We start from the raw sequence: 24,535 nt of genomic DNA, 5'->3' as shown, positions 1-24,535 counted from the left end.
ATTGAAAGTATAAAGTGTTATTTGGTGTTGTAATAGACATATTCAACTGCGTAGATGTGAATTGATGTGTCGCATGATATGGTTTCTAAGTAACATAAAACACGACCTCATGGAACCATGATCCGGAACTTCCGACACCGGTTCCATTGTGACCAGGTTCTCAAAAGGCAAAACTAACATTTTGTTCAATCCACTCAAACCCACTTTTGTTCAAAACCCACTCTAAACTGAGCGTTCTGTTATAAGAATATCTAAGATAAACAATTGTAATCCAAAAAAATACCCTCGTATCCACGCTATTTACGATACCCAGAAATCATTAGCAATTGTTTATTTTATATCGTCAAAAGTGGGTTTCAAGCTTGACGATTGAATTATTCCTTATTTATGGAAAAATGGAAAATATTTTAAGGAAAAACTTGGCCGAAAACATCATACCCCTAATTTTATGCGTTTTGGAGTTATTCCAGATTTACTGCGAGCAAAAATGCGACTTTTTTGGATTTTTTTTGCAGAATATCATACAAATGTTTTCCAACATATGTTCCCATAAACCGAAGAAAACCTAGTGGCGCACCGTCTTCTTCTTCTTCTTCTTCTTCTTGGCATTATACGTCGCACCGTATTTCATATATAATTTTTGTTAGGGCTGTATTTATTATTTGGTAGACGGTTTTTAGCTATTAACATTTTTTTCCTCATTGGCACTCACTACATGCTTGTTTTTTTTCAATTTGGTTGTAATGCTGCTAGCACATAACCTCATAACATTATTATAGATCAACCAAAACAATTCTAATTTTTGGTTAACTACGCAAGAAAACCGCAATGATTACATAATTTTAACTGAATTATAAATTTAATTATTTCTTGAGTCTCTATCCTCTATGCTCTACAGTAGTTCTAAAATTATTTCCAAAGATTTCGGAATAATGGGAACAGTGCGAAAGTGACCCTCTTCTAATTACCATATTTTACATGAGGAAACGTTCTACATAATACATTTGACATTTGACATGGACGTTTAACATAAACTAAAATAAATGACTGTTATATTTTTTTCAGCAATCGGTTCATGTACGAAACCAAATAGCTAAAACCTGTCCACCAACTAAGCCTTACGCAACAACAATCATATGTAAAATACGATGTGTCATTATATTTTTTCCAGTTTAACATACGGTCCATTGGAAATTGGATCACATTTATATGGCATTCTGCAAAAAAAAACACATAGAAAGTCACATTTCTCTCCTCAGTAAATCTTGAAAAACTCTAGAACACGTAAAATTAGGGGTATGATGTCTTCGGCAAAGCTTTTCCTTTCAAAATTTCCCATCTTTCCGTAAATAAAAAATAGTTTGAATCGTCTAGTTTGATACCCACTTTTGACGATATAAAATAAAAATGCGTTTGAAAAATATGGATTATGAACATTTAAAAAATCAGTGCACAAAGTTTTTGGGTATCTTTCAATATAAGCAACATATTAGAGTTTAAAAGTATTTGCTCGCCTTACTGGTGATTTTAATATTTTTTGCAAAAAGTGAAGTGTTAAAGTTTAATTAGTAGTTCTTCCTCTATTATATTATTATCATATATCATTATATATATTTTGTTTTCCTTTTGCTATCTTTTCATTTTTTTGTAATAGTTTTATATAAGAATATTTTTTAATGTTTCATCTATAAAAGCTATGATAATATACGAAATAATGCATTTATCTTGTCGCAGGCTTGTTTCGGTATCAAACAAAAATATGAATACCTCAGTGAGTTCTCAATTTGCTCTCAATAATAGCAGAAACAATTTTCAATTTGCTTTCACTAACAGCAACAATAGTTTTCAATTTGATTTCATGGGAACCTTTTTCTGCTCTCAATTTTGACATTTTAACCGTTAAAACGATCAAAATGACAACAAACTGAGTAATCTGATTCCGCAACATCACAACATCAAAATTAGTTTTCAGTATGATCTCAAGCTTTGCTAGAGTAGCTCGTTGTTTTTCAACAAATTAATGGACCATAATAAAAACTATCGCCACTGGCAGATAGATGACGATCTCTTCTTCATCGTAGTATTGTGAAATAACGTGTAAGAAATCATTCGTTTGCTCAGTAACAGCATTTTATGCACTTGGTTACCAATGGCTTTTAAGGCGAGATCATAAATTATGCAAAATTATAATTACACAGTGTGATTGAATAGGCTTACATAGAATATTTGATGAGATATAAAAGATACAACAGGGATTCGTAAGAGCCCGTCACATTGCTCTATGTTTGCACAAGGAATGCATGTGGCTTTAACGCAAAAACGTTGAAAAAAGTTCAATATAAATAGAAGCATAAAAATAGAAAGCGTAATTAAACTTACTTTGAACGTGGCACAGCCCGACCGAAAACTGCCCTAGCTCGGGCATCTGTCGCAGGATTTCCTCGGTCACCAGATGGACGCCCCGGTGCTGCGGTCGCAGATTGATTTTTCGCTGGAACCAAGCGGAGCCAATCTGTATACCTCGGTGATTGGACGAAGCCATGTTGTGACTCTTCTCATACGAGTCCGGCGGATGTGGATGGTGCTGATGACTGGTGGCCGAACCTCCGCCTCCTCCTCCGCTTTCACGCTCCCGTTCAATGGCGCCTGCCGTGCCCCCCGCTGTGCGACCACCGACCGATACCGACAGCAGTAGCGAGGAGGAAGAATCGTCAGTGACCGAAGAAGGAGGACTTCTTCGCCGAGTCGATTGGTGGTAATCCGTTTTGCTGCTTCGCCGGCTGGCACTGGCACTACCACTTCCGCCGCCCCCTCCGCCGACGCTACTATTGGTCGTTGGTACCTGACTGCGGGAACGACGACGTCCTCCTCCTCCTCCCCCTCCTGCGGACTCTTTCGAAGATGCTGCAGATGGTCCTGCTGCTGACCCTGCCCCTCCTACTACTGCTGCTGCCGGTGATACCTTGCTACTGCCTTTGGTCGACGTCGTGATGAACTGTTTCTGCACCGATTCACTCAAATTTGTGTGTAATTATTCAATAGCCGCTTCTTGTTTGTTCTTCTTATAATCACCAGTTTGTTTGCACCTTTTTATTTATTCCTATCAATCTCTTGGCTATAACTTCAAGAAGGCAAATTTACACACTTGATTCAAATGACTCACACTCGTCAGATAAATAAACTTCCACTCTCAACATGCGGAGATTCCTCTGCAAATTTGTGACGATTGTTGTTTTACTTCACACTTCTCTTTCGGAACGCCCCAAATAGGAAACACGGACGATCTCGTTTTCGATTCTTCCTTGGAATGCACTACTACTTTACTTCAGTCGACCGTATTGCTTGTTTCGTATTATGACAAATTTTTTCTTCGCTGATCCGCAGCTTACACAAAAACGAACATAATCCGAACTATCAAGAGGATGAAAAAAATCTATACATAGCACCAAATGAATATGAAGGAATCAAATACAAGGTCCTTCGTACTGGGTATCTGTCTTCTTCACAACGATTATCGATTGTGTGTGGCCGTAATGAGGCTTCTGATTGATCGAAGGAAAACCTAAATTTATTTTTTTCCTCCCAACACTCATTCAAAACTAACTTTCCACTAGGATTTTTTTTTTCCTGGCCCGTTTCAAGTAAGTGTTTCTTGTGCTTTCTTCACCGAAAATCCGAAGCGGATTTCACTCCCAACTCTGCATGCTGCTTCTGCTGTCAGGACAGGACACCGACGACGAGAATTTCAAACTCACACGCTCTCTTTCTCTCGTCGTGCTCCGGCCTCGTGAAGCTCTACAGTAGTATGCAGGCGAATCCTTCCGCAGGACTAACGCAATCTGACGTGACGTGAGGAAAACACCGCGGCACAGCACAATCTCTGTCCTCTTCTCTCTCGCTCGCACACTCTGTCTCTAAATGTGGTTCGCACTTTTCCAGCTCAGCAAGCAGTTCTTCCGCCGTGGAGATTATCTTCGGTTCTTCACTTCCGTTTCTTCGGCAGATTTACTCTTTAATCTTCAAAAATTGGATGCCTTTTTTCAGTTTCGAAGGTATTACTTGTGCTGCTGCTACTCTGAATAGTTTGGAAAGAAATATCCTTTTTTTATTTGGAATATTGTATTGACATTGCTTACGGGACCGTTTATAAACCACGTTGCTAACTGAAGAGTAATGCTACTAAAAAAGTTATAATGAAGGAACATGTGAAGATGAATGCGAACTCATTTGCAGGATTACTAGGCATGGAAATAGGTCAACATTCCGGAAAATTATTCTAGTTTTTGGTGCAGTATAATCATTACGAAGTAGTGATTGTGGTGAAACGCATCGTGTAATAAAAAAGAATAGGTTTCGGGAGAATTTCCATCGCCAGGAACCCTCCAACAGACAAATTTATGTTATATCTGGTCAAATGTTACTAAAGAATAAGGTTGTTCAAACCTCTTGGTTTGGCGTAATATTGAAAAATATAAAAAGAGTGATAAAATTAGTTTTTGAGCTTAAAATCGCTTGAGCCACTATTGGTACACGTGTTCCAGTAGTTATGTTAGTGCTCTAGTAGTAGACGTTTAGGAATGTTACAAGGAATTTTAAACAAAATAGCTAATTTTTACATATGTTTAACATTTTTGCATGTAATGAGTAGATATTTGTTGGAAAAGACGATTTCAATAATTAACTTTTGCCGAAACAGTCATTTTTAGAGTCGTAGAACAGGTAAAAAGTGAGGTTACGAGTCGCCACTTGAGGGACAGTGGGGAGATGATGATCACGAGTTATGATTATATAACGCATTAATCGTGGCAATAGAAGATTGTAACGATTTGTGCCTGAAATTATTTATTATTTTATTTGACATTTGTTCCAATGTTTCAACATTGGATATTCTATGTAACGCATTGATACTATACCAGGGAGGAAGCCTCAGAATCATTTTCAAAATTTTATTTTGAATTCTCTGCAGAGCTTTCTTCCTGGTATTACAACAGCTAGTCCATATTGGTACAGCATACAACATGGCTGGCCTGAAAATTTGTTTGAATATCAAAAGCTTGTTCTTAAGACAAAGTTTTGATTTTCTATTAATAAGGGGATAAAGACATTTTACATATTTATTACATTTGGCTTGAATGCCCTCAATGTGATTTTTGAAAGTTAAATTCTTATCAAGCATGATCCCTAGATACTTAACTTCATCTGACCAATTTATTGGAATCCCTCTCATCGTGACAACATGTCTACTTGAAGGTTTCAAATAAAGAGCTTTTGGTTTATGTGGGAATATTATTAGTTGAGTTTTGGAAGCATTAGGAGAAATCTTCCATTTTTGCAAATATGAAGAAAAAATATCCAAACTTTTTTGCAATCGACTACAGATGACAAGCAGGCTTCGACCTTTGGCGGAGAGGCCTGTGTCATTCGCAAACAAAGATTTTTGACATCCCTGAGGTAACTCAGGTAAGTCGAGTTATGATTGTTGTTATTGTACAGTCAAACCTACATTTCAAACATTGTCTAATGCTTTTCATATGTATAGAAAGAAAGATCAGCTGATTACCCGAGTAAAGTCCAACATCAAAATGACAGCAATGTCAAGTAGATTATAATAATTGGCTAACAATTTTTCATAATTATATTGAATATCATATTTTGATTTGAGTTTGGATATTTTAATCGATGGAAAGATCAAAATGAAAACAAACGGAGTTATTAAAATGGAGCACACTACAACGACATGAATGCACCAAACGGTGTAAATTGTCGTAAATAAAACAAAACAAAACAAACAAACCACAACATCAACATTAGTTTTCAATATGATCTCAAGCTTTGGTAGGGAAGCCTTCAGAATATTTTGAATATTTTAAAACAAAAATTATGCTAATTTTCGAAAATTGGAGTTTTGAAATAACCTTAATAGTTACCTATGCAACAAGTTGCAAAATGATGATTTTTTTCAGGATGAGTCGTATATTTACAACGAGGCTTGCCGAGTTGGATAATTACGATGAGTACTGAAAATATTGAATTTTGCAACGAGTTGCATACAACATTTTTCTGCAATTACAAAAAATGCCGTTGAAGTTGGATTATTTCTAGAAGCATTAACATATTAAAAGAGATTCCACATGGACATCCATGGGAATTAACAGCTTATGCTCTTCAATCACGTAGGCTGTGATATGGAAATCACGTAGACTTGAACTACTGTCACAAATTTTCACGCCTCCATTGCTGGTCTATATTCTACATTCGAAGACAAACCAGGTAAGACGCCGCACAAAATTGTCTAGGTACTATATTTTTGTTCACTTAATTCTTCATGCGCCGAACTGCTTACACGAACGATCAAATGAAAATCACGACTTTTCATAGAGTTTCATAGAGTCATTTCAGCCTCCCCTACGAAGATCCGATTCCAACTCAGAATCCCTCACCTAAATCGGATTTGAATCTTACAACGGATGTAGAATCTGAAGCTAGTTGAATAAATCATTAGGAAATTCAGAGTAATTTAACGAATGGTGTATGGACGAACTCAGATATTATGTTGGCAACTCCGAAAACAGAACTGAAAAGAGCTTCTTTTCAGCACCGTTTTCAATGCTAGAAAGTAGCACTTTTCAGCATTGTTTTATGTGGTAGGAAAAGTAGGCCGTTATGTGGTCCATTCTGTTAATAAAAAGTAGGCTGATATGCAACGGAACTGCAATATTTTTTCTCTCGAGAGAGTTTTTTACGGAGTAAATATCATGATATTTTTGAACTGCGTTAGAAATTTAAGGTCAACCGGTGCTCTAGGAGCCGAGATGACTACTTTAATATTATGGACAGTTTTATATGGAAATAAAACGGCCAATGCGCATCTTTCTCTGTCCAGTATTGTATTGTATTATATTTACTGTGAAATATATCCAAAAACCGTTAATCTGTTCCTGAACCTGATACGTCTAAGGTTCTCGTCTCCAATTAGTTCAACGGTTCTCTGGCAATTCAACGGTTTTCATCAGCACAACGACGTCTTAGAAATACATTTGAAAATTTATCCGCGGTTATTTTCTTCTCACGATATCGCTAGAACGAGTTTCTCAGCATTTTCAGAAGAAATTTCTGGTTAATCATCTTAGGGATTTTAGAAAAAAAATGGTTTAAGGCAATTTTCTAGTAAAAATTTTGGTAGAATTTCTGGAATATTAACCCGAGCATGCGAAAACGGCTTAGTAATAGCATATTTTGATATCATTATCTAAAATTGATATTAGCTTGATAGATATAAGAGATAAAAGATCTGAAAATTACATCTAAAATTTACTCCTGGAATACCATTCGCATAGGCGCCGTCCACAAATTACGTAACGCTCTAGGGGGAGGGGGGGGGAGTAGGCTCAAGCGTTACGATTCATACAAAAATTTAAAAATTTCGTACAAAAAGCGTTTCGGAGGGGGGGAGGGGGTCAAAAAATTTCAATTTTAGCGTTACGTAATAAATGGATGCCGCCATATCATATTTAGCTCTTCTAAGATCTTACCAATAGCAGCGACCTATTAATTAGATATTAATATAATAAACATTAAATTATGCTATGGCTTAGAAGTTCCAGGAGTAAAATTTTAATATTATCTTCTATCTCTTACGCCAATTAAGTCAAAATCATGTTTTTATGATCAGGATTAAGCATCTCCTTGGGTAGATAAATCGCATGAAAAATACTGGAAGGAAACTCATCAGAAATTTCTGGAAGAGTTGCCTTATGAAATTGCCACAAAACATTTTACATAAATTCGTTTAAAAGTATTTCAAGTAAGATCTCTCCCTTCCCTTTTCTCCCATCGGGTAGATGATAAAAGAGGCTCAAATATGGCATGGCACAAATCTCCCAACTGGTGGGGAACGTGCCTTTGGAGCCGGCCTTTTGATACCTGAGTTCAAAACATCCCAGGAACACCAAACATCAAATGAACTCCTCCAAATTTTCGAAAACTGGAAGCAACCTCTTAAAGAATCGCGCAGCTATTCAGCAAAACCAAACTAAGGGTTGTGGGTTTGAATCAGATCGGTTAAGGATCTTTCAGGGTTTGAAACTATACCGACTTCCTAGGATAAAGAGTACCTTCGTGCTTGCCAAAATGCAAAAATTATCTATCATAAAAGAAAGCTCCCAGTCTGGAAATGCTAATTACACACTCAATTCAGAAAGCCGAATCTCGGCTAATTTTAACAGAGATCCGCACAGCCGAGTAGTCGGCAAACACATTCCCTGGGATCTCAGCAAATAAAAGCCGAGTATCAGTAAATCGTGCTTCGTTGCTAAGCAACAAGACAATTTGTTAGCTGAGTCTCGGTTAAAATCGGGAAACCGAGATTCGCACAGCCGAGCTCGTGAAAAAAATCAAAGTGTGTAGAACACTAAGCTAAGAAGCAGACTCTATCCGTGTACTAATGGCCGAAAAAAAGAAGCACTAAAGGAAACCATGCAAAAATTTTTTCGTGGAATCTCTGTGGCTATTGCTTAACGATTCATTCTTATAGAAATCTGGAGCTTCTTGTTTTTGCATTAATTCTTGAAGAATTTCCAGGCATGGGCGACTCCTAACCGCACTTTTTACCTGTATTACGATACTAAAAATTGTTTTTTGGCAAATGTTCAACCTGGGGCCTTAATTAGCCGAGTGGTTAGAGTCCCCGGCTAAGAAGCAAAGCCATGTTGAAGGTGTCTGAGTTCGATTCCGGGTCGGTCCAGGATCTTTTCGTAATGGAAATTTCCTTTACTCCCCTGGGCATAGTGTATCATCGTACCTGCCACACGATATACGAATGCTGAAATGGCAACTTTGGCAAAGAAAGCTCTCAGTTAAAAACTGTGGAAGTGCTCATAAGAACACTAAGCTGAGAAGCAGGCTCTGTCCGAGTGAGGACGTCAAGTCCAAGAAGAAGAACAACCTAATGAAAAAATTAAATGATTGAAAACAATTATTTTAATTATTCCCTTCTCAGTGAATGTGCATTTGTGAATTTGATCAGTCATGTGAACAATGTTCGGTAGGTAATATTGAAAATACTGTTGTTTTCTAAAATCGTAGCCCCTGAAGCCGAATCATTCATTTTTTGAGGTGTTTTAAAACTAAAAAGAATTTTAATCGCGGAAATGCCTAAAGGTAGACAATTTCCCAAATTACTTTTTCATGTTTTGTAGCATTTGTTTTATTCTGCTGAATTCAACATACCGTCAACGTACCAGTAGCCGCTCATGTTCCAGTAGCCCGCTCACGAGCTTAAAAAGTAGAGTAATTTGAGTAAATACTCAAAAAATGTCCACAGTATGATTCAATTTGTCGATTTGAACCGTATAGCGACTAAAGTTTTCAAATTTACTTTGTGAAAATTTCTCTTTTTTCAGTGTGAGCGGGCTACTGGAGCATGAGCGGATACTGGGGCACTGATGATACTTATGAAAACTTTCACACTAATTCCCTTGCATTACATCATTTTCAGAGCCCATGAGACGCATTAAACTTTGGTAATGTAATCTATATTCATGAAAATGATTGTTTCGAAAAGATGAAAAACTTACGCATTAACGAAGCTAAATTTTTATGAGCTTATGAATAGAAGAAACAAAAGCACAATTTATTCAATGTCCAGGATGGCTATTCCGTTCAATGTTACCCCTTTTACGGTACTGAAAGTGCAAAGATTAATGTTAAAAAAACTCGAAGAAGTAACTTTTTATACATACAAAGGTATCGACCGTGATAATTATATATTGAATTTGTTTATCGGAATATCGGTCTATTTTGCTCGAAGTAAGAGGGAGCATAGAGAAGAAAGCAATGAATACTAGATGGATAGGTACCGTAAGGGAACAGCGAGAGAAATTGGATTAGATGTTGAAGAGGGCATACCATATGAAACAGTATTACTTTAAACGTCCTTCCTTGTGGCTAACGTCCCCTATGGGAACGGCTTGGTGACTATTTTTATTTATTTTTTGTTTCTTTTTGTTTTAACCCAAACCAACCCATCCTTCAGGTTTTTGTCAGCATAAATTTGATCGTTCTTCCAAAAATCGTTTTTATAAGTTTTCGATTCAGAAAAATTCAAGAATTATTATAAATATTGCAATATTTCGGGATGCAAGTTCTTATTTCATTTTTTAAGGAACCTGGGAGGGAGAAACCGATACAAAATTTATGTCCGTCCTGGTGAGCCGAGATTTTGCTGTCACGAACTATCACTGTTAACCGAGATCTTAAACAATGGACAATAGAGTGATGCAAATTTTGAAATTTTAGCTCCCCTATGCTTAAACGATTTTAATTCGCATCCTCGCAAAGTTTGAAGTGATTCGGAAGAAATTTGACTGTGCACACTCCATTTGAAGTTTACATGGACATTACTATGGAAAACGCCAATCTTTTGTGTTCAGTCCTCTATCTCTTCGTCATAAAATTTTATGGAAAAGTGAACAAATTTTTCTAATGTGAAATTCTCCCAGTTACAACTTTGCCCAAGACCACTTTTTTGATTGGACACCAGGATGAATTGTTATTCATAACCATAAAGTTGGTTTGCATGAAGCAACTTCACCAACTGTTCGGCAGGCAACAGTGGTGCTCTTGGCGGGAAGAATAGATCAAAGTAATCCAGGCTACTATGTTTTGCAGCAGAAAAACAGTGTTGCTCTGAAAGTAATTGAATGATCATCTCAGCATGAGTTAGACTTTGTTATCAATAATAACAAATTATCCTTACGTCCCATCAAAATGTGGTCTTCGGCAAAATTGTAGCTGGGAAGTTTTTACATGAGATGAGTGTGTTTACTTTTCCATAGATTATTATGACGAGCAGTTAGAGGATTGAACACAAAAGGTTTGGCTTTTCCATAGTAATTTCCATATAAACTTCAAATAGCGTGTGCACAACCACATTTCTTCCAAATCATTTCAAACTTTGGGAGGATCATTTTCATCATAATTGACATCGTTTAAGAATAGGGGAGCAAAAACTTCAAAATTTGCATCAGTCTAATGGACAAACATGATAAAAGCGCGTAATTGATCCAAACATATTTTGCATTCCATCAAAAGTGACAAAAATCGAATGAGAATCTATTCATGCTTATTCAAAAGTAATGCCACGAGAGCACCTTTTATTCTGATTTATTATAGAGTATTGAAGTGGGCATCATTTTACTTTTCGCAATAACAATAAAAATTAGATGCAATGGCCTTTTTCCATGCTTGTCCGGAAAAAGCAAACGTACACAACAAAATTAGCGATTTTCATCAAGTCTGCCTTGTTGCCTAAAACCTGACAAAATAGACTTAACTGGAACCGAAAAGAGACCCAGGACTCCAAGGATTCATCAGAAAATATGATCACACAGTTACTTTACCAAAGCAGGACATGTAGTGACATAGTATCTAAAACACATCTAAAATCGAATCGAACATGATTCAAAAAGAGATCGGTTAAACAGTTACCAGGAACAGTCTTGGGAACTGTGACCACAATTCACCACAGTTCATCGATTCTGCCATTCAACCAAAACACAAAGCATCAGCAGCATCAATACCATCAAGTGTTGCGCTGCCAACGGTTCACACACTGCTTGACTGTTTTTGTCTCTCCATTATGACCGTTTTCGGGCAGCCATTCCAAGGTGAATGATAGAAAAAAGTGTTAAATCATTCAATCGCTAATGTTTTGCTAGTGTTTTCAACTAATTGAAATCTATTAGCTCTAACAGAAAGAGCACAATCATTCCGTTGCGATACATATAAACAAGTTCAATTTCATGCTACCTTTATCATTTCATTTTTCATTTTCATTTTGCAGCGTTTGGTGGGGCAATGAGAGCGCAAGTCAGTCCAAAGCCGGGGTAAGGGATAGGTAATGGCCGTAATAGTCTATGCGGACCACTTGAACACCATCGGAAAGGATAAGAAGGGTTGGGGTAGGGTATAGGGAATGGAGAAGACTTGACACAGTAATGCGATTAATGCTGCAAAATGTAAATGTGCTGAAAGCAATTTAATTTGAGTTTTGAAGTTTGATTTGACTTATTAAAATTCCAAATAGATCGGCCATTGTACAAGTAAGAAAGAATATGCTGATCGCTTTCTAGAAATTTTATAAACAACAAAATAATAACAATATGAGAGTGATGCTAAGGGCTGCTGATGGCACAATGCGACGCTTTAGGAGATTTTGATACTGAATGAACATTACTATACAGAGCGCAATTTAATCGATGGTGATAACTTTACAAACTTTATCTGTTTTTACACTGATTGACGATGCTGATTTATATAAAAATATTTAAAAAATATTTGATATTAGTTCATTTGTTTGTGTGATCTAGGTGTTAATAATGGAAAAATTTTACATACCCTTGATGAAATACTTCCCTGACCAGAAATATTATATTTTGAGCGCCCTTTTCGAAGCTATTCTATCCAGGTATCCATGTACTGCTTTCAATCCTGAAATTATTCTTATTGTGCTCATGCATTATATTAGTGATGCTCATAATCATGCAACAGATAAGAAGGAGAGAAAAAGAGAATATAGGAACAGTGATTAGTAATGAGTTAATTATGTAGTTTTGTTAGAATTATAAACAATTAAACAGCAGTAATGAATAACTTATAAAATTACTTTGCAGCATAGCTGAGCCTTTCGGAACGTAAGACCGATGTATAAAAATAATTTGTTTCGAAATTGTCCGCGTGGTCTTCTAGTGCCCCTATTAGATCAGAATCAGTCATAGACATACATATCGAATGCTCGCCATGACCCTATGACCAACATTTGTATATGTATAGACTTAGCTGATGTGGCTTTTCTAATAGGTAGTTCTTTCACTCATTGATTGTCTTCAAAACCTTGTCAAGTATAGAAAAATGATTTTATTTCATTTATTACTACATTAAAGCTACATTGTACTTATTAAGTATTAGGTATTATTTTATGTTTTTATCACTATTGATATTATCAAGGCCAGAATTCCCAGTGAGTGAAGAATTTTATAGTACTAGAACACCATAGAAGATCGCTTAACATTACCTAATCATGGAACGGCTTTTTGCTCTATTATTTTAGGTAGATGCTATTGATCTCCCTTTGCTCCTATCCGCAACCCGGTGCACGCGCCCTGTTGGTTTTCGAAAACCTCGTAGAAGATTACAAACCGTCAATGGCATTCCCAATTACTACCCCACATTGCACATTCAAGGGTCTGATTGTGCTCCTAACCCACCCTCAGTCTGTAATCTTCTCGCCAGTTCGAAATTATATTTTCCCGAAGTGAAAGTAATTTTGATGAGTGATAGCGTAGTGCAGCCCAACTGCATAGTACAGTAGTTTAACCAGAATCTTTAGGTCAGAAGATAAAATCTAAATTTTGTAATAAAAAGGTTGCCATTGCTTTGAAATTTACCCAACATCTAATCAAAACTACTAACAACAGCGATCAATTATCAAAATTCATCGCTCCCTGGAAAATATAATCCCAAGCCCAGGGAAGTTCAATTTCATGCTACCTTTATCGAGCAAAAATGCAAAACCCCGAAAACCGCAAAACTCGTGTCACCACTGTGCTCGAGTCATTTCGCATTCGGGGTTGAAAAACGTTAGGAAGAAGAAGATTACAGTTTTGAAGAACCGTGACATTTTTTGGGTTTGAACGGTCATGGTTTGCTTTGGATTTTGATGGTCGTGTAGAAAGATGTAAATGTAGAGGCGGTAAATGTTTGCTCCAGTACTTTTCTCATCACTGACCAGGAATACTTCCGAATTTAATTAAAGATTTCCCAAAAATATCAGCCTAGGAGGTAATTTCTCCTGTACTTCTAATAATACCTACTCTGTTCTTCAAAAAAATATCAGTAATTTGTTAAGGGTTATCTTCAGAAATCACTTCAAAGACTCCAAAAATTTTCGTTTGGAATTCAGTTAGGATTTGAACCTTAAATTTCACTAAGAAAAGTTTCATGATAAACTTTGGAACTCGAGGGTTTTTCTCGACTGAATTGTCTGAAACATTGCACAGAGAAGCACTTTAGTACGACGCATATTGTGGCCAAATATGAGCTCTAGCTTTCAAAAAAAAACCCCACTGCCGAAATGAATCAAAAGTACCAAGAATAGGATCCAGCTCCCTACTATAAAGCTTTTCTTAAGATTCCTTAAAATATTCTTCTAGAAATTTCCCAAATAGATTCATAATGAATAATCCAATATAAAATTGTTTTCACGGTTTTTTTTTTTCCAGAGGCATAACGGAGCCGAATGCAATTGATTTTGTTTGCAATAATCTATATTAGTTTTGGGGAAACGGGGTGAAATTTACGTTATTACATGAAAATTTCTGTAGAAATTCTGGTGGATAGATCAATAAATTTCGTGGAATAATCCCTAAAGGAATTTATGGAGCATTTTCTTGGAGAATCAATGAAGAAATCTTGGTGAAAAAATGGCCTGAAGAATTACCTAAAAATCTTTGTATATTTTCTGGAATTTAAATGCAGGAAATTATTGAAGGTATCATGGTTGAACTGCTGAAGCATTTCTTGTGACAAATTCTAAAAGAATTTATCAAACCATATCTGGTGAAATAGCTTGAGGAATTTCAGGATGAATTTCTGAGAGAATTGTGGGATTACATGATTTTTCAGAGGAATACCAGAGTAAGTCTCTGAACGTATTTCTGAATAAATCATTGGAGACTTCCTGAAGCTTTTCCTCGGAAAATCTGTGAACGAATGCCTAGAGAATCTATGGAAAAGTCTCGTACAAAATCTTTGGAGAATTTAAAATAGATAAAAGTGGCTTTAGAGACCATTGTGCAAAACTTCAGAGAGCTTCCATTGGAAATAGAGACTTTTTAGATACTTGCATTAAAATAGTATTCAAGTCTCCCAAAGTGACCTGTTACCAATCCTGCCTACTATGAATTTATTTTAGGTTTCCTCGTGATATTACGTGAGCCTAAGGTATTACTCTGAATATTCTCCATGATTTTCTACAGGAATCTTATTAGAAAATAATTAAGGCATTTACCCAAAGTTTATTTCAATAGTAGTAATACGATAGAGTTCATCCAGTGATTCTCTTTTTTTTTTTTTTTTTGTCGGTAGCGATAGGGGTAGTACTGGACTCTTAATCTGCCCTAAGCTCCTTCCCAGCATTTGCTTTTATAAGCCTCTATTGCGTTCATCACACAGACGTTCCTAAGCAATGTTGCTCAAATGGTCACTGTGTACGCTAGCAGCAATCAGCCCTTGCCGTAGTTTTGCAGTCTAGTAGTTCAAAATACTATCAAACTATGATAAGGCCTGAAATGCTACTAGAGTGGTTAAAGTGAAGAACGAAATAGTTTTATTAAAAGGTCATCATTCCCCATTTCATTTCATCACTCACTATCGTCACTTTTATTTTCGACACTATCACGTATATCACCGATTATCACTCATCAACTTTCGTAATACACTTCAGATATACTTTCTATTATATCACTTTCCACATCACACCATTTTCATATAAATCTGTTAGCATTACCATCTGTTAGCATTACTAAGTAATTTAAAAATATTCAATTTAAATGTATAATTATTTTTGTTGCTGTAGAGTCATTACTATTCAAACTACGATTTAGCACAATGATCAAGAAAGTTACATTAAAAAAAAATCAATTCGATCCATTCTTCTGCACTCGCTGTCATTATGTATTAATACTTTTATCATGCACGTTTGAAGAACTAGGCAATTAAGTTTATATTCAGAAAAATGATTGCACAATGTATTATGGCCATTATTAAATTAGTAGAGTTCACATCATTATTATTATATTTTTAACAAAACTATCAGAATCACTTCACCTTAATTTTCAAATTTTCATCACTATAGATTTAATTATAAAATCACTATTAGCACCTTCACAATCACTAAATTTAATAACGACGAGTGTAACGCACAGTTCCACCAAACACCCATTCTTATGTTGCATTATAAAACGATTGATCACACGTTGGCTTCGAAACTTAACCACCACTGCTGATTAGTACAAAGGATGCTACAGCTCGTGTAAACGAATTGAAACATCAAACAACCAGCACTGGTTTATAAGTAACTAATGAGCCCTGGCGGTCCCTCCGTTCGAAGAGGACCTGATAATATACCGAAACATATTAACAGATCCTCCGCCTGAATGCAGCCGTTTCATGATAAATCATGAACCGTTAGAGGTGTGCCAAAGTATTGGGAAGGTGATATGTTTCACAGACGGGTATTATTATGGTGCATCTTCTACTTTGGCACCGTCAAACCCTGTGATCGTGGCCAGGGAGTTCATCCAGTGATTCTCTAACGGATATTCCAAAGAATTATATGAAGATTTCCTTTCAAGACTTCTTCAAGATCATGAACAAAATCTCCAGAATTTACTCCACGGATTCCTTGCAGAGAGTCAAGAATTTTTTTGGAGAATTTTCCAGGATTTCTTTTTTGGTTTCAACGAGTTTATTTTACACGGACCTCCTTCCAGGGAATACAAGGATTTCCTCAAAAATGTTTATTCAATTTTTTTAACGATTTCAACCAGGAAGTTCTCTAGTGAAATTACACCAGAGATTCATCTGGAAACGTCCCAAGGAAGCCCTCAAGAAAATGATCCAGGAATTCATTCAGAGGGGTTTCTGGACTTTTACCCATGGATATGCTAATGAACTTTTTTCAAATGTAGGAAGAATTCTTGTGAAATCGTTAAGGTGAAACATCTTGGAATCCAAAGATGACCGGAACAATGACCGACTTGTGCCCCTATTCACGTTTTTAAAGGCACTAAACTAGAGAAATAGTGGGAAAACATTTCTGATCTTTTTTTTTTTTTTTTTTAATTTCTTTATTAGTATCATTCCAAACATTACATTCATTATTTCTTATATCTAGGTGTTCTGTGTTATTAGACAACACTATCATCCTAATTTGGTAAAACAAATCTAAGATTTTATTAACATTTTGTTAACAACATATTACATTTCACTTGCCGTAGCAGTTCAGATTTTTTACAGGTGAGTTGATTTCACCTGCTTATAAGAGAAAAAAAAATGTTTTTAATATACTTAACCTAACTTAACCTAAACATATAACGCATTAATCGTGGCAATAGAAGATTGTAACGATTTTTGCCTGAAATTATTGATTATTTTATTTGACATTTGTTCCAATGTTTCAACATTGGATATCCTATGTAACTCATTGGTACTATACCAGGGAGGAAGCCTCAGAATCATTTTCAAAATTTTATTTTGAATTCTCTGCAGAGCTTTCTTCCTGGTATTACAACAGCTAGTCCATATTGGTACAGCATACAACATGGCTGGCCTGAAAATTTGTTTGAATATCAAAAGCTTGTTCTTAAGACAAAGTTTTGATTTTCTATTAATAAGGGGATAGAGACATTTTACATATTTGCTACATTTGGCTTGAATGCCCTCAATGTGATTTTTGAAAGTTAAATTCTTATCTAGCATGAGTCCTAGATACTTAACTTCATCTGACCAATTTATTGGAACCCCTCTCATCGTGACAACATGTCTACTTGAAGGTTTCAAATAAAGAGCTTTTGGTTTATGTGGGAATATTATTAGTTGAGTTTTGGAAGCATTAGGAGAAATCTTCCATTTTTGCAAGTATGAAGAAAAAATATCCAAACTTTTTTGCAATCGACTACAGATGACACGCAGGCTTCGTCCTTTGGCGGAGAGGCCTGTGTCATCCGCAAACAAAGATTTTTGACATCCCTGAGGTAACTCAGGTAAGTCAGATGTGAAAATATTGTATAATATTGGTCCCAAAATGCTGCCTTGGGGAACACCAGCTCTTACAGGAAGTCTTTCAGATCTGGAGTTCTGATAATTAACCTGAAGTGTACGATTTGACAGATAACTTTGAATTATTCTAACAATGTATGTTGGAAAATTAAAATTTTTCAATTTTACAATCAAACCTTCATGCCAAACATTGTCGAATGCTTTTTCTATGTCTAGAAGAGCAAGACCAGTAGAGTAGCCTTCAGATTTGTTGGAACGGATCAAATTTGTTACACGTAAAAGTTGATGAGTGGTCGAATGTCCATGGCGGAATCCGAACTGTTCATTGGCAAAAATTGAATTCTCGTTGATGTGGGCCATCATTCTGTTCAAAATAACCTTTTCAAAAAGTTTACTGATGGAGGAAAGCAAACTGATTGGACGATAGCTAGAAGCTTCTGCAGGATTGTTGTCTGGTTTTAAAATTGGAACAACCTTAGCATTTTTCCATTTGTCAGGAAAATATGTTAATTGAAAACATTTGTTAAATATATCAACTAAAAATGATAAGCTACTTTCTGGATGTTTCTTGATGAGGATGTAGAAAATTCCATCATCGCCAGGAGCTTTCATATTTTTGAATTTTTTAATAATAGTTCTCACTTCTTCCAAATCAGTCTCCCAGGCATTTTCGAAAACGTTCTCTTGATTGAGAATATTTTCGAACTCCTGAGTAACTTCATTTTCAATTGGACTAGTAAGTCCTAAATTAAAATTGTGCGCACTTTCAAACTGCATAGCAAGTTTTTGAGCTTTTTCGCAATTAGTTAGTAATAGTTTGTTTTCCTCTTTCAATGCCGGTATAGGCTTCTGAGGTTTTTTCAAGATTTTAGATAATTTCCAAAAGGGCTTAGAGCCGGGGTCCAATTGAGAAATTTTATTTTCAAAATTTTTGTTTCTTAAATCTGCAAAACGTTTCTTGATTTCTTTCTGCAAATCCTGCCATATAATTTTCATAGCAGGATCACGAGTGCGTTGAAATTGCCTTCTCCTCACGTTTTTAAGACGGATCAAGAGTTTAAGATCATCGTCTATAATCACGGATTCAAATTTTACTTCACATTTTGGAATTGCAATGTTTCTGGCTTCAACAATGGAATTTGTTAAAGTTTCAAGAGCATTGTCAATATCAATTTTAGTTTCTAAAGAAATGTTAACATCAAGATTAGAGTCAACATACGTTTCATATATATTCCAGTCGGCTCGTAAATAATTGAAAGTGGAGCTGATAGGATTGAGAATCGCTTCATGCGATATTTGAAATGTAACAGGGACATGATCAGAATCAAAATCAGCATGAGTAACTAATTGGCTACAAAGATGACTAGAGTCGGTTAAGACCAAGTCAATCGTAGATGGATTTCTAGAAGAGGAAAAACATGTAGGGCTATCAGGGTATTGAATTGAGAAATATCCTGAAGAGCACTCATCAAATAAAATTCTGCCGTTGGAATTACTTTGAGAATTATTCCATGACCGATGTTTGGCATTAAAGTCACCAATGACAAAAAATTTTGACTTATTGCGAGTTAATTTTCGCAAGTCAGTTTGAAGCCAATTAACTTGCTGTCCAGAGCATTGAAAAGGCAAATAGGCAGCTATGAACGTATATTTACCAAACTGTGTTTCAACAGAAACACCTAAAGTTTCAAAAACTTTAGTTTCAAATGACGAAAACAGTTGATGTTTTATACGCCTATGAATGATGATTGCAACTCCCCCACATGCCCCATCAAGTCGATCATTACGATAAACAAAAAAGTTAGGATCTTTTTTAAATTTGGATCCAGGTTTTAAATAAGTTTCGGTAATAACTGCTATATGCACGTTATTAGCTGTAAGAAAATTAAACAGCTCGTCCTCTTTACCATTCAGAGAACGAGCATTCCAATTTAAAATATTTAAATTATTATTTGGATCCATTAGAAAAACGTAATCCAATAACAATTTTATTTGTAAATTTTACACCTACTTGGACTGCTTCAGTCATAGTGGTGGCTTTGAACATTGCATCAATCATTAGATTCAATTGTTCAGTTAGAAAATTAAAATCAGAGGCAGACATATCATCTGATGATTTCCCATTGGAATTTTCGGTAGACGAAGAAGCGGGGTAGGAGTTACCTGTGGCGGTAGGGTTTTTTCCATTTGATTTGAAACAAGTAGGATGGGTACTCATGGAACGAACAGGGGAAGAGTTCAAATTACCTGCTACGATATCGGCAAAGGATTTACCGTGGGTAGATACATTCGAAATTGAAAGATTCGAACGGCTACCCGACGGATTAAAATTTGTTTGTGAATGAGCATGATTATGATCTTCCTGGTGGGTATGATTCCTAATCAAGCGATCGTTAACTGAAAAATGAGCATTGTTCGATACTCTACCAGGCAAATTCCGGAAACGACCGTTATCGTAACGGATATTATCCTTCATCTGCTTGGCACGAGCCTCAACGACTCTTTTGCGTGAAATGCATTCCCAAAAGTTAGCTTTGTGAGGGCCCTTGCAATTGGCGCATTGAAATTTTCTGGTATCTTCTTTCACAGGACAGTCGTCCTTAGCGTGAGAAGAACCTCCGCAAATCATGCATTTAGCATCCATGCGACAATTTTTTGTACCATGACCCCACTTTTGGCACCGACGGCACTGAGTGGGGTTCTGGTAATTTCCTCCAGGTTTCTGGAAATGTTCCCACGTCACACGGACATCGAACATAAGTTTAGCTTTTTCTAAAGCTTTAATATTATTTAGTTCTTTTTTGTTAAAGTGAACTAAATAATATTCTTGAGAAAGCCCTTTCCGAACAATGCCAGATTGGGTTCTCTTTTTCATAATGATTACTTGGACTGGGGAAAATCCAAGTAAATCATTTATTCCATTTTTGATCTCTTCAGGTGACTTATAGTCACTTGAGAGACCTTTCAAGACGACTTTGAACAAACGTTCAGTTTTGTCGTCATAAGTAAAAAATTTGTGCTTCTTCTCTTCAAGATATCTGAGAAGAAGTTCGCGATCTTTAAGAGTTTCCGGCAAAACGCGACAGTCTCCTTTCTTTGCGATTTGGAAGGAAACCTTGATTCCCCTAATGGAGTTCAAGATCTCCTGCCTAAATCCCCCAAATTCGGAACAACTGACCACGATAGGCGGCACTCTTTGCTTCCTCACTTGAATCAAAGAGCCTGGGCTAGAGGCTGCTTCGATTTGGTGTTCGGAAAATTTGTCTAGAGCATCGAACTGATTGCTCATTTCAATACAATTATTCATTTCACCCTTGGAAGAAACTTCGCATTCCGGGGAAGCGTCCTTTCTTCCATTCTTGCCACGTGTAGTGACAGTTTTAAAAACCCACTTTTTTGGAAGGAAGTAGTGAATTCAGAGATTCACCCTTCCGTTTGTTAGTTGTTGATACCATGTTTAGTTAATAAACGAGAAAGACGTGACCTTCGAGAGGTTTTTTCCCTAGACGGTGTCCAAGAAGGATTACCACCGCTAGCTTTCGCCAACGGGTCCAACGAAAAATCGAAGGCACGGGTCCAAACAAGGATCGTAAAGGGATCAATAGTATAAAAAATAGTACTGAAAAGTACTGTTTAAGTAGCACTGAAAAGTACCGTTTTTAATTTTAGCACTGAAAAGTACTGTTTGTGTAGCACTGAAAAGTACTGTTTTATTGCTTTAGGTAGTTTTTAAGAAAACTTCCAAGAGCAGAGAGAATTCGTGTACGCACAGCACGAAGGTACGATGCGCACTGACATTTCTGATCTTCTTATTTTATGCTTTCTGCTTGTGCACAAAGCCAAAATAAAAGGTGCACGGTTTTTGGATACTTTTTTTTCGCTAGATTTGTGCCTTTGGATTTCTAGTGCAATCTTAGAAGTTTATTCCAATCAGTTTCACCTTAAGTATTTCTAAAGCAAATCATTAAACAATTTCTAAGACTTTTATACAGTTTATAACATCTTCAAAAACTCAATCAGAAACTTTTCCAGGGATTTCTTAGGATTTTCTAAAAAATAGTCTTCTGTTTTCCTTTGAGATTTGAATTAGGATTTCAAAGATTATCCCAGACATTTTGCTAGGGAACTTTCAAATAAATTATTAAAAAAAAAAAAAAAAAAAAAGTTAGGTATTTCTCAGGGGCGTTAGGGAATCAAATCTCAAATCATCCTGTTCCACGTATAGAAATTCTTGAATTTTAGCAACAAATTTGCATGTAATGAGTAGATATTTCTTTTCTAACAAATTCGATTTCAATAATTCACTTTTCGATTTATAATCTAAATTCGCCGAAATAATCATTTTTAGAGTCGTAGAACAGGTAAAAAGTGAGGTTACGGGTCGCTATTGGTATTTCTGGTATTTCGAAGGAAAATCTTAAGGGTGTTTGAAGTAGCCTCTAATGATATTTGTGAAAGTTCTAAAGCCACCCTAGACAAATATGGATTACTGAAAGAACTCATAGAGTTATTTGGGGAAGTTTTAGAAGATTTTCTAGACAAATCGCTAAAATAATTGGAAAAATCAATCGATTCTCTGATATTCCGCAGGATTTTCTGAAGAAAATACTTAAAAATATCGGACAAAATTCCTAAAGAAATTTGTCAGTCGATCGGAGGAATTCTTGGAAAAATAGCTTTAGTGTTAACAAGCGTGGGATTCCTCGAAAACAAATCTAGAGGATTTCAAAATCACAAATCTGGAGAACCAAACATCCGTTTCAGCTGAAAACTTAATCGATTGGTCACTTGCTGGTGGTGACCATTCGATTAAGTTTTCAGCTTAAACGGGTGTTCGGTTCTCCAGATTTGTGATTTTGAAACTTTGAGGTTTGGCTTCGATTCATCTTTACCTTAACCGTGGTACAGTGCTTCCAAAGGCCTAAATTCATCTTCGAAATTGTTTTGTTCCCAAAATTCCAGCAATGTGGTTTATGAGCGTCCCCTGTCGGAATGTCCTTTACTCACGTTTCACTCGCACACTTTGATCCCCCACTTTGACTACTCTGCGCTTAACCCTGTGGTGCTATCCTTAAGTTTTGCTGCGTCTATTGTCTACGAATTGTTCGTTCTTCCTTTTTACATATCTCTAGAAGACAGTGTGTCAATGATTGGAGAAAACGATTACGCGACTGTCAGCTGCATTTGCAGAGCTTCTGACCATCCGGATCAGGGAAGCAGAGATTTTTTTTTGTTCCAAGGAAAATTCCTTCACATCATCGGCAGTTCAGCAGCACACCGAAGTAGGCATTGGTCTATGCTACAAAAGCTGCTCCTTTCTGGCACACGCAGCCTGCTATGTTGGCTCTTTTTCTCTGACCGACTTCACCGACATAGAGAGATTCAGGTGCGGAACAACACGGCGAAGAGGAACAAGAACAAGAGAGCGAAAGGGGGCCGCGTTTGAAAATCGGGTATCAGGAGTCCAACATTTTTTTTGGTTCTTTGCTTCTTCTTCTCCTTGTTAGTGGTTTCTAAAAGAATAGTGGGGTCCTTGAGCACCTACTCCTCCTACTCACGGAACCGCGCGATCAGAGTAGGTCGACGACATGTGGGAAAATCTATATTCCTACACTGATGTTCTTCTGATGGATCTCACTATTCTTGCCTTCCCCAAAAAAAAATACACTGCTTATCGATCGCGCACCAAAGCAGGCTCTGCGGTTTTCCAGACTTCTTTTTTTTCGCTTTCTTCACTCACAAAGGCTTACTGCGACGGCATCACTTTTTATCCTTATTTTCCACGGTTGAGCCTTCGAAAATATCGATGAAGGGCCACCACAAAAATTTCGGCTGAATTTGACGACCGCGGCGAACGAGAAGCAGCACCAGAATTAGTTTGGTCGTGTTTTATGTAATTTTTCTCTCACACTCCTCTAAAGGTGCTTCTGCTGCTGGAACACTTCCTTCCAATCACCAAACCACCACTAGAGCCTTTAGAGGAGGACACACGCGAGATACTACGGATTTATGCTCCCGAGAAAGTCATGCAAGGGCCACACTGATGGAACTGAACGAACACTCGCGCGGAATCGGACTCCGAGTAGGCTATGGATCGCGAAACGAGGCCACTTTGATGGAATGGTTCTCTCAGCTGTTTTTCTCTGAACTCTGAAGGCAGAGAGCAACAAACCGATGTACGGAGTTGAGAGCGTTTTGATTGTTTTCACTTTACTTTTTTCCCAAAACTGACTAATTTCAATCAATTTCTCGTCTCAACAATGTACGTTTACTTACGATACTGATAACTATTATGGACGATTAAAAGCAGGTGGTTCTTTACGAAAAATTTTTAAATTCTTTCAAAATATTCGCCCGGCGCTGTTGCAGTTTACCAAAATGCACTCATCACGCGTCGATTCGAGAGACTGAAATGAAGTGGAATGAACTTTTGGAATCAAGTTCCACAGCTGACAGAACGAAGTGTCAACAAATTATTTTACACTGGGGCGTAGCGTGAGTGTAATCGGTGAAATCGGTAAAATCATTCGTATTACATCCTGCACTGAACGAAATCTCTCGACACAAATTGCATGATTGCCCTATCCAGCTCCATACATATATATTTTCAGTCACAATAGGGTACTAAAGCCCTGTCCCGATTTAAGTGCCAAACGCTTAAATTTAGGCCAAAAACACATGTTTACTCAATTTTTTA

The 24,535-nt window shown here is 36.7% G+C and overlaps 1 protein-coding gene across 1 annotated transcript in view; it reads right to left on the bottom strand.

The window, feature by feature from the left end:
- The window catches only part of LOC5572669 (UPF0047 protein YjbQ), a 122,824-nt gene extending 98,717 nt beyond the window's left edge, over positions 1-24,107 (bottom strand). The window contains exons 1-2 of the mRNA XM_021845149.1: positions 22,846-24,107; positions 2,380-4,075 (exon numbers count right to left, since the gene is read on the bottom strand). Of these exons, the coding sequence (XP_021700841.1) occupies positions 2,380-2,542 (163 nt within the window). The 5' untranslated portion in view covers positions 2,543-4,075; positions 22,846-24,107. The remainder of the gene's footprint in view (positions 1-2,379; positions 4,076-22,845) is intronic.
- Positions 24,108-24,535: the final 428 nt, after the last annotated feature.

This window comes from Aedes aegypti, chromosome 2, assembly GCF_002204515.2.
Source record: "Aedes aegypti strain LVP_AGWG chromosome 2, AaegL5.0 Primary Assembly, whole genome shotgun sequence".
Taxonomy (NCBI): domain Eukaryota; kingdom Metazoa; phylum Arthropoda; class Insecta; order Diptera; family Culicidae; genus Aedes; species Aedes aegypti.
This window is presented reverse-complemented; position numbering and strand designations above follow the sequence as displayed.